The sequence below is a fragment of the Palaemon carinicauda genome, chromosome 6, assembly GCF_036898095.1.
Source record: "Palaemon carinicauda isolate YSFRI2023 chromosome 6, ASM3689809v2, whole genome shotgun sequence".
Classification (NCBI taxonomy): Eukaryota; Metazoa; Arthropoda; class Malacostraca; order Decapoda; family Palaemonidae; genus Palaemon; species Palaemon carinicauda.
The window spans coordinates 156941444-156952523 of record NC_090730.1 but is presented as its reverse complement, the minus strand read 5'-3'; the positions used below and the strand labels follow the sequence as shown (position 1 = coordinate 156952523).

The following is an 11080-nucleotide window of genomic DNA, read 5'->3' as shown; positions in this document are numbered from 1 at the left end:
TAAATGATGAAAAACGTAATTTTGTGAAGGACAGGCTTTACAATTACTCATCAATATAATTCTTAGTCATAAGGAAGTAGCAAACAATAAGTTCTTCCTCCTAGATACGTCATCTATTGACAATTATGACTTACGCAGATCGCCGTTAGAATTTTTTTTTTTGTGTGTGTGTGTGTGTGTGTGTGTGTGTGTGTGTGTGTGTGTGTGTGTGTGTGTGTGTGTGTGTGTGTGTGTGTGTGTGTATTTAGAAATAAATCCGGAAAACAACCCTCACAACTACCTACGTTACTTTCTGCCTGCTGACCCACAAGTCAAATACCGATGACAATCTCTTTACATGAAGTGGAATTCTCATCCTTACGTTCGACCTAAACAAAGCCAGCAGGAAATGCACTCTCACAAGACGTTCCCTTGACCAGGCAGCACAGAATATTAAGAAGTAACGGTCATACTGTTTCATGCATAATCATTACATCTCGTTTGGTAGACTACTCAATCGCGTTTTATTTCCTATTTATCATGATAGACTTAACTTCTTACCTGTCTTCTTTCTTGGCTGTAATGATATTAATGACTTCTTTTGATGAGGTCAAATTAGCGGATTATGCGGCTTTGAATTAAAATTTACCTCTCATCAACAGAAATCATCTCTTCATCAGATTACGGTCTGGGTTTACACATCAAAATTGCTGCTTGTAACTAGAGGTCACATTCGAGATAGTATTTTCATAACCAAATTTTGTTTACTCTTCTATCTTTTAAATTGACGCTTCAACAACCACAGTTTTTGCTTATTCTTCTATCTTTTAAATTGACACTTCAGTTCGAATATACACTCGCGAGTTACACACATGCAGATCTATCATCAATTCGTGATTTTTTTAGTTCCGTTTTTTTTTTCTTTCTTTATTCCTCTATCTTTTCCACTGACACGTCATTTCATAGATACAGTCTCGAGTTATTCATATGTAGATCTATCCATCAATTCATGATTTTTTAATTCCGTTTTTTGTTAATTCCTCTATCTTTTCCATTGACACGTCATTTCATAGAAAGAGTCTCGAGTTATTCATAAGTAGATCTATCCATCAATTCATGATTTTTTAATTCCGTTTTTTGTTTATTCCTCTATCTTTTCCACTGACACGTCATTTCATAGATACAGTCTCGAGTTATTCATAAGTAGATCTATCCATCAATACATGATTTTTCAATTCCGTTTTTTGTTTATTCCTCTATCTTTTTCAATTGACACGTTATTTCCTAGATACAGTCTCGAGTTATTCATAAGTAGATCTATCCATCAATAAATGATTTTTTAATTCCGTTTTTTGTTTATTCCTCTATCTTTTCCATTGACGCGTCATTTCATATATACAGTCTCGTTATTCTTATGTAGATCTATCCATCAATGCATGATTTTTTTATAATCTCCGCTTTAGCTTATTCCTCTATCTTTTCCACTGACACGTCATTTCATAGATACAGTCTCGAGTTATTCATATGTAGATCTATCCCTCAATTCGTGATTCCTTTTATAATCTCCATTATTGTTTACTCCTCTATCTTTTTTAATTGACACGTCATTTCTTGACACGGTTTTGATTCATTCATAAGAACACCTATCAATCAATACTGTTATTTTTAATAAACCTACCATATGTCTTGCATTACTAATATCATCTTTACGATAGGCACTTTCACTATCATCAACCTTTGAACTTAAAAATAACAACTTTTATTTTTCACTAGAAATACCATGACTCGCTTAATAGTGCATTGTGGGTTTGCCTTTTTCCAGTGAAATTTATGAGAAATGATGATGTCTTTAGACCCGAGGTAATTAATGCTTTGAGTGTTTTGATGATAAAACTACCTAAAATTATTAGTATATTTTTTTTTCTTATTATTATTCTGAAAGTCAAATTCTTTCGGGTTCCAAGTCGAGGGATGACATCATCGCTAAACTAGACATTCGAGTATGTGATGTGAGCCCACTTCTTGTGAATCTAACATATCAATACTCTCTTCTTAAAGAAAAATCATTTGATGGTTTAAACTGTTTAGAATTAAAAATAATATACCACATTTAAAACTAAAAAATCTTGTTAATTTACAAATCTTCATTAAATATACATTTTACTTTTTAAAATCTTGCTTTGTTAATTTAAAAATCTTCATTAAATAATATACATTTTACTTTTAAAATCTTGTATTCTTAATTTACAAATCTTAATGCAGTTAAACCCTTCATTTTCGAATGTGTTATGTAAATATTCCTTTAAAAAAATAGTTCGATGTTCTAAATTGTTTAGAATAAAAATAACAAACCACATTTTACTCTTAAAAATCTTATTAATGCAGTTAAATCAGTTTCGAATGAGTTACGTGAGTGTTCCTTTAGTGGAAGAGTCTCCCAGTTGCCTACTAAACAGCCAAAAGACTCTGGAAGGTTCGTAGAATAATTTACAGTTACGTTACCTGGAAAACATATTCGGTCGTACTGTCTGACTACCTTCCAGCAGGAGTTTTGTGTGTCAAAAGAATGCGATGTAGTTTTAGGAGGATGATAACTTACTGCCTTGATTACGAATGTACGAGTTTTTATAACTATACATTGTCTATTCAAGATTTCCTTTATTAAATGGAATTGAACTTTCTCAGACTAATATAAGAAGTGTAGTATCGATTCATTAAGTTAAGATTTCCTAGATAATTAAGTATGGAATATCCTTATCATTACTATCACTATTAAAAATTCGCATTAAAAAACGGTATATGCCTGGCAACATTCATTCCTGTTTTTTTTTTTTGCCGCTTTAAAAACAGATATATTGACGTAAAAGAGTAATATTACGATCACCAACTCGTAAAAGATAATAACAAAGTACGGTAAAATTACGGTGGCCTGTATTTTACTGAAATACTGACGAAAACAGTATATTTTCACGGAGGAATTTCCGATTGAAATTACGGTATTTTTAACATTGAAGCTAAGCTACAACCCTAGTTGGAAAAGCAAGATGTTATAAGCCCAAGGACTCCACCAAGGAAAAACAATCCAATGAGGAAAGGAAATACAAAATCTAAAATGATTTGTATTTTTCCTAGCTATACAAACCTGAATCATTTAATATGGGTACACTCCAACTTGAAGCAAATAAACTATATGAGAAGCAACGAACAACGAATAGGGAATAAGCTGCAATACTACATCTAAATAAACTACGAAAGTAGTAATGTACGATCAAAATAAAATATTTTAGAAAATTATCAACATTAAATTTGAGCTTTCATATATAAGCTATAACTTATGAAAAAAAAAAAAAAAAAAAAAAAAAAAAAAAAAAAAAAAGGAGGAGGAAGAAAGATTAGATAGAATAGTGTGCCCGTACCCTTAAGCAAGAGAACTCTAACTCTAATTGTTATTATTCGAAAGTATAAAGGTTCCTCATAGATGGTATAGGCAAGGGGCAGTGACAATGCCCTAGAGACTGACTATACATACTCGTACATATGATTAGCGTCCAAGCCCCCCCCCCCCCCCAACCAAGCTAGGACCAGGAAGGACCATGCAATGGCTGCTGATGACTCAGCAGGTAGACCTATTGGCTCCATGAAATCCCCCTTTCTTGAGCTCACAAGGATGGTGAGGTCGCACACACACTACAAGAAACTATCGAGCTTGAACGGGTCTCAAATACTAGTCCAGCAGATTGCAACCAGGAACGTTTCCAATAAGAAAATAATGAAGATCATTGCAGTCACCATTCTCATTATAATTTTGCTATTAACATCTGGTTGAAAACAGAGAGATTTGAAGGTCAGAGAAGCTCATCATTGTTGCCACTGGACTACCCAGAGGTGAATCCGGTTAGTATTGCAATCCAGCATTCCGAGTAAGACACAGGGCTGCTTCCAAGAATTGTCGACGAAAATTGCATCGGGGGTTTTTCCAAAAGTAATCATATCCATCACTTCCAGCCTATATTTGTTTTTTTCCAAGTTTTTAAGAAATTTATGTTGTTAATGTGATATTTTCTTGATGACTTTGGTAATCTTTTTATTGTATAAATGTACTGAAGGTCCTTTGAATATATGGTATAGATGTACTCTTTGTCCTTTAAATATATTGTGTAATGTACTGAAGGACCTTTGAATATATTTTAGAGATGTACTGAAGGACCTTTAAATATAAAGTATAGATGTCACGAAATTCTTTAAATATATTGTATAGATGTACTGAAGGTGCTTCAAATATATTTCATAGATATACAGAAAGTCCTTCAAATATATTTTATAAATGTACTGAAGTTTTTAAGTTTTTAGAATATACTAAAGGGCCTTGGATATCCTCTTAGTTACAGGTAGAGAGAACGTTTCCACCCAAAAACCATGAGAAATAAGTTTTACAGGTGTTATAACTAGTCAAACACATTTGTGTCCTTCACCATTTGAATAGAAAATGAAAAATATAAGCTCCCATTCACTCCCTACATATTTTGACATTTCACACACGCGCATATATTAACACTTCATAAGTGCTCCGCGCGTGTGTGATGTGGCTCAATATACTATAGAATATTGAGCTATTACCCTAATGACAGTGAATTAATGAGTGCGCAAGTGTTCTATGTGTATCAATGCATTAATGGCTATGAATCGATGCTTAGAGTTAATTGCCCAAAATGAATTGGTTGACCTCTATAATGAATATCAATGAGGTTTTAAATCATAAAGTTACACAAATCATATGGTAAAACTTTTCCATTTTATGAAATCTTACGTTTCTCAATCTATTTAAAGTTAACATAATCTTTATGCTTTTCAATTAACTGAAGTTTATTTTTTTCAACGTAACTAGACAGTTAGAATACTAGTAAACAGAGATGTACTAAAGAAAAACAAATGATTGTCAGATAAACTGATAAAATAATTTTCATAAAATTAAACAACTGGTTCTTAATTACTTCCAAAAAGTCACTATTACCATGCCATATAGTTTATGAATAGCGAAATGAATTATATCTCCAAAATTCTCTCGTAAGAAATCATCATTATACTAAAAGCACATATGCATTTTCTATGCTAACACGCGACATATACAACAATAATAGCAAACAAATACTTAATTTTTCAGTATCTAACACGAAAACATCTATTAAAAATAAATAACCCATTTTTTTCTCTAATAGATTACAATTAAAGACATATTTGAACCCTTATAAAATGAAAATAGAAGTAGCCATTTTTTTCTGAACGAGATTCGAAGAGGACACGGGAGAACAAAACTTGTTCCTGGTGATTGTCAAAGTAACAAAAACTATGGAAGCGAGAGAAGCGGAGACTGTGATGTCTTGCGCAACAGCTGAATACAGCCACACCTGAAAGACCAAATGTCGAATTTGTATCTTTCAAAGGTTTTGAATCGATTAAAAAAATATATACCATCACTCCATGTGTATACTTTTCTTCTATATTATTATAATTTTCAACTTTATTATATACCTCTTTATCAAACGACTGATAAAGGGATCAGACCTTATGTCGTATTTATACCATTCAAAGGTTCTTGATTGGTTAAAAATACAGTCACACTCCCTGCTATATCATCAGCATTTTTAACTTTTATCATTTATCTATTTGTCAAACGACTGGTAACCACACCGTATTAAATTTGTATTTTGTTTAATTTATTTGTATACCCAAACAATTTAGTGTTTTTCTTTTATTTCTTCATTATCATTTATATTTTTAACTTAATAATTTACATCTTTATCAAATGACTGGTAACTAAACCTTATTAGATTTGAATTTTGTACAATTTGTTTAATGCCCAAACAATTGTGCGTATCTATTTTATTCCATTATCATTTACATTTTTTACTTTATTATTCATATCTTTATCAAATGACTGGTAACCAACCAGATTAAATTTGTTTTTGTTCATTTGGCTTCTTAAGTCCAAATAATAAGATTTTCACTTTTATTTCCTCAGGTAACAATGAAGGCTGCCCTTTCATTTATGGTCATCCTTGTCATTGTGGCAGGTAAGGAATCCAATCTAAACAAAAACAGTTTAAGTGAGCAGTTAATCTTCTGTATTTTTTCCTTTCGCGACTTCCGTGTTACTATTATTATTAATATTATTGCTAATAATAATAATAATAATGATATTAATAATAATGATAATAATGATATTAATAATAATGATAATAATGATATTAATAATAATGATATTAATAATAATAATAATAATGATATTAATAATAATGATATTAATAATAATAATAATAATAATAATAATAATAATAATAATAATGATATTAATAATAATGATGATAGATAATAATAATAATAATAATAACAGTAATAGTAATATTATTAACTGTAAGAATTATTACTAATAATAATAATAATAATAATAATAATGATCATAATAAAATGTTGCCATTTCCGTTTTAAGATAAGTTGTTTTGAATTTTAGTATCATCCTTCTTATACATTTCCCTCTTATCTTTAAGTGACATCAATTTCTGGTTTATATTAGATGTGTTTTCTACATATAGTATCACCACTTGCTTCCAGAGCTGAACTTGATAACACTTTCATTAACTTCGTTCCGACTTTATTAGAATTTTACTGGCATCATTCCTTTGACAAACCTCCCATTACTCTTGATAGTGAAAAGGCTGTCCAGTAATAAATACAGTTATAATGATAAGATGAATTCACTAGTGAAAAAAATATAATATACAGTTTTTCCGAATCTAATTTAAAATGTGTGATCAGGGTGATATCAATTATCCAGTTTTTGAAAGAAAAATCTTATATACAAATTAAACAAACGCAGGTTGACAATCTTTTTTTTAGTTTATTTATGAAAGATCTATTTTAATGGTGTCATTATTCTTAAAATATGTTATTTTAATTGTTCATTACTTCTCTTGTAATTTATCTATTTCTTTATTTCATTTCCTGTTGGATCCCTTGGGCATATAACATCCGGCTTTTTCCAACTAGAGTTGTAGCTTAGCTAGTACTAATAATAATTCATTACTTCTCAAATAGTTTCTTTCCTTTCCTTGGTGGGCTATTTTTCCCTGTTGGAGCCCTTGGGCTTATAACATCCTGCTTTCCCAACAAGGGTTGTAGCTTAGCTAGTACTGATAATAATTGATTACTTCTCATATATCTTATTTCCTTTCCTTAGTGAACTATTTTCCCCTGTTGGAGCCCTTAGGCTTATAACATCCTGCTTTTCCAACGAGAGTTGTAGCTTAGCTATTAGTACTACTACTACTACTACTACTACTACTACTACTACTACTACTACTAATAATAATAATAATAATAATAATAATAACAACATGCTCTCATTACATCTACCTTCGAAGCATTTCCCCCAGATGAAACTAGCCTTCCTTCTTTGCAGGGTCTATGGCCACGAAACCAACGAAAAAGTGCAAACCCAGTGATCATCACTGTGGTGACGGAAAGTGTATTCCATCCTCGTTCGTCTGCGATGGAGTTTTTGACTGCGGTGATGGCAACGACGAGGTGAGTTCATTTGGCTTTCTGTGTTTTTTTTTTTTTTTATTCGATTTGATGGAATTCGGTTCGTGCGGCCCAGTACTGGGTTAAAGAAGCAATTCGTCTGGAGGGAAATTCCGCTGCTGCACTGTAAAGAAAAAGTTAAAAAGGTTAATATGTGGGGCAACCCTTCTTTGCCCTTCCGTGTCACCTGTCAAAAACTAATCCCAGCATTTACACGATATACCTTGAATTTAAAATGTGGGGCAACCGCTTCTGAGCCCTTCCGTGTCACCTGTCAAAATCTAATCCCAGCATTTACCAGATATACCTTGAATTTAAAATGTGGGGCAACCCCTTCTGGGCCCTTCCGTGTCACCTGTCAAAATCTAATCCCAGCATTTACACGATATACCTTGAAATAGTTAAAATTTTGGGCAACCCTTCTGTGCCCTTCCGCGTCTCGTCAAAATCTAATCCAAGCACTTACATGATATACCTTGAAGTTAAAATGTGGGGGCAACCCCTTCTGGGCCCTTCCATGTCACCTGGGAAAATCTGATATCCCTTAAAAGGAATTAGTTCAGGCAAACATTCCAGAAAATGTTCGAAGCTTCACCCTATCTAAGAATCACGAAAAGAAATGAGATAGTCAGGGCATCAAAATATTAAAGACTCAAATTCAATATAATCAGGTAAAAAAATCCAACAGATTCATCGCTTTTTTTTAAATCATACAAAACATAATTTTGATGTAAATATCTTTCTGTTCCATTCAACTTCCTCTCTTTCTAGTAATGAGGTACAATGAAGGAATATAAAATCATGAAACCAAAGTATGACCTAAATATACAATTAAAAAAATGGCCAAAATATCAAGGTGACAGACGCTTGCCTTCAACGGAATAATGTAGAGTTTTGGACCAATAATCACACGGCAAAAGGAAAAATGTTAATGAAATTAATTTTAATATATTTCACAGTATTCTAGTGCACAGGAGAATGGTCTTAAAATATTAAGGCTTTCAAAACATTTTGCAGGGATCTTCATGAGAACACTTGAGTGCTGTCATGAATAACTTAAATAATGGAACGCGCTACGTAAATGGAAAGAACAGATTTTTTTCATATAATACATATGTATTTTGAAAGTTAATTTCCATACATGTTTATTTTTCATTCACGCACGAGCCATTAACATAAATGCGAATATTTGAGGGTGCATGTGTAGACATACATTCATATTCATGTACACCAATATTTGCGTTATTATGTTTATTAATTCTAAATTATTTATATTACTGAGGAAACAAACGTGTAAACATGTTCAGTCATAAATATCCACAAAGATGTACAAGTAAACATGTGCACTCATAAAGATACATACATTAGGAACAAACATATCAATGAATATATACTCCTGAATATACATAGGCCAACATACATACATGCATACATAACATACATTAGGAACAAAAATGCCAATGAAAATACACTCATAAATAAATATATACATAAACATACATACATATTTTAGGAACAAAACATACCAATGAATATACAAATAAACAGGTGCAATCCAAAACAAACATAACCCATAAAAAATATGCCAATATATGTAAATATATTCTAATACCACTAAAACCCCTGTCAGATCAACCACCTTACTCCTGTAGTAACCCCACCCCCACCCCCGTCCGTGTACAGTATACATCAAATTACCTCCGTCAAGAGGATTTTATAAATGTTTAACCAATCTTTCTTTTCTCCACAGGTTGACTGCGACGATACAAAGTCAGCTAGCAGTTCTTCTTCCTTCAACTCTCCCGCTGAAGACATGCCTTCTGAACATGAATTCGACGCTCCTACATTCCCTTTGGAGTTCGGCCCATGACATGATATCAGTTCACCAGCTTCTGAAGAAAATTCCACCCAAGTAAAATCCATCCCTACAAATTTCTCCTTGAAAAATGAATCTTCAAATAATTCCACCGCTGAGTCAAATTCCAGTGGGAATCTAGAGGCAATGATGAAACTGCATTGCCTTATTTTCATTTTCTTCAAAATATTGTTATAATGAGTTTTCTTAAAACAGTGGAATCAAGGTAAAAGAAATACATTTGCACTTTTGTTGAATTTTCTTAGTAAAAAGCACAATATTAATCTCTAAAAAAGTGGAATCAAGGTAAAAAATACATTTTAACTTTTGTTGAGAGTTTTATTAGTATAAAACATATAATTAACTGATATTTCAGATCTTTTAATCATACTTTCAATAGAAGAAGGAAAAAGACTTTCGAAACAATTGACATTTCAGGTGTTTTAATCATAATTCCAAAAGGAGAAGGAAAAGACTTTCCGAGAAAAATAATTGAAACCGAGTACTTTGGATCATGCGAGTGAACAGGATGGGTAACTAAAGTGAAGCTGAGTGAACGCGATAATAATTTTCGTGCGAGAATCGTCTTGATAAAATCTAGAATTAAGGTTGTTCTAATGGGCTGCTCATGAGTCCGTGCAGGTACAGCTGGCTTCATAAATTTCGGTACACTTACGTCACCCTTCGCTTCCTATGAAGTGTACCAGAATTAATGAAGTCAACTGTACAAGACCATTTAAGTCTACATCAATAGCATGCTACTTAAAAGATTATGTGTATTGTGTAGTGGTAAGTACAATCTCTACGAAGATATTGATAATGTACAAATTTTTCGAACTTTACCAATATCATTTACGTAAAATGACATGGAACTTACTCGAACAGTATCTAACCAATTACCTACCAATTTCTTTCAAATTACATGATAGGCAACAACCTATTGTGTGCATTGAGCTTGGCCATGTGTATGTCAGTACGCAATGGTCGTATAAATAAATTACTGTGATAAATTATACCTTAAATTACGGCTAGAATTAAGAGGCTGCTATTTATTATCTGATCCAAGTGGTTAGAAATCTTTGTCTACATAGATGTTAAGTGTCTTGTGAGGATGGGGAAGATAATAAATAGCACAAAAAGGCAATATTAAAAATCTATAGGTTTGGCTATTCTTATTTTTTTAATTTTAGGTTATTTTGTGTGTATGAAATCCATAATAAAAGGAAAAATATACTCTATAAATGTTAGTCTTAAGGTAACGTTCCCTTAACTATTCAATAAAAAGAAAAAAAAATGTTAAATCTAAGTTACTTAAGGAAATAGTCTTAATTTTAAATAGATAGCATAAAGAAAAAAAAATAAATCTTTAAATTTCAGATGATATTCTTAATTTTAGAAAAGATCCCCTTAGCTTCTTTTTATGGCAACCTCCAAAATTTTGGGAGAATTGTCATGGTAGATAGATAGATAGATAGATAGATAGATAGATAGATAGATAGATACATACATACATACATACATGAAAAAGAAGATCAAGTTGATGGAAATCATTCTACATTTGAGGCGAACATATTTTGTTGCCGACAACCTGAAGATTTTCACGGAACAACGATGACTCGGTGCAATGTCACTTGATACTTAGGAGAATGAAGTGACAGTTCTCTCTCT

General features: G+C 32.0%; 1 protein-coding gene and 2 long non-coding RNA genes across 3 annotated transcripts in view; 1 reads left to right on the top strand and 2 right to left on the bottom strand.

Moving 5' to 3' along the window:
• The window catches only part of LOC137642761 (uncharacterized), a 9271-nt gene extending 1756 nt beyond the window's left edge, over nucleotides 1-7515 (bottom strand). Inside the window, exon 1 of the long non-coding RNA XR_011044855.1 lies at nucleotides 7390-7515. This is a non-coding gene — a long non-coding RNA (uncharacterized lncRNA). The remainder of the gene's footprint in view (nucleotides 1-7389) is intronic.
• LOC137642759 (low-density lipoprotein receptor 2-like) overlaps nucleotides 1-9741 on the top strand; it is a 16435-nt gene extending 6694 nt beyond the window's left edge. The window contains exons 2-4 of the mRNA XM_068375604.1: nucleotides 5999-6050; nucleotides 7436-7560; nucleotides 9308-9741. Coding sequence (XP_068231705.1) covers nucleotides 6005-6050; nucleotides 7436-7560; nucleotides 9308-9427 — 291 coding nt within the window. The 5' untranslated portion in view covers nucleotides 5999-6004 and the 3' untranslated portion in view covers nucleotides 9428-9741. The remainder of the gene's footprint in view (nucleotides 1-5998; nucleotides 6051-7435; nucleotides 7561-9307) is intronic.
• Nucleotides 7544-11080, bottom strand: part of LOC137642760 (uncharacterized) — a 35821-nt gene continuing 32284 nt past the window's right edge. The window contains exon 3 of the long non-coding RNA XR_011044854.1: nucleotides 7544-7681. This is a non-coding gene — a long non-coding RNA (uncharacterized lncRNA). The remainder of the gene's footprint in view (nucleotides 7682-11080) is intronic.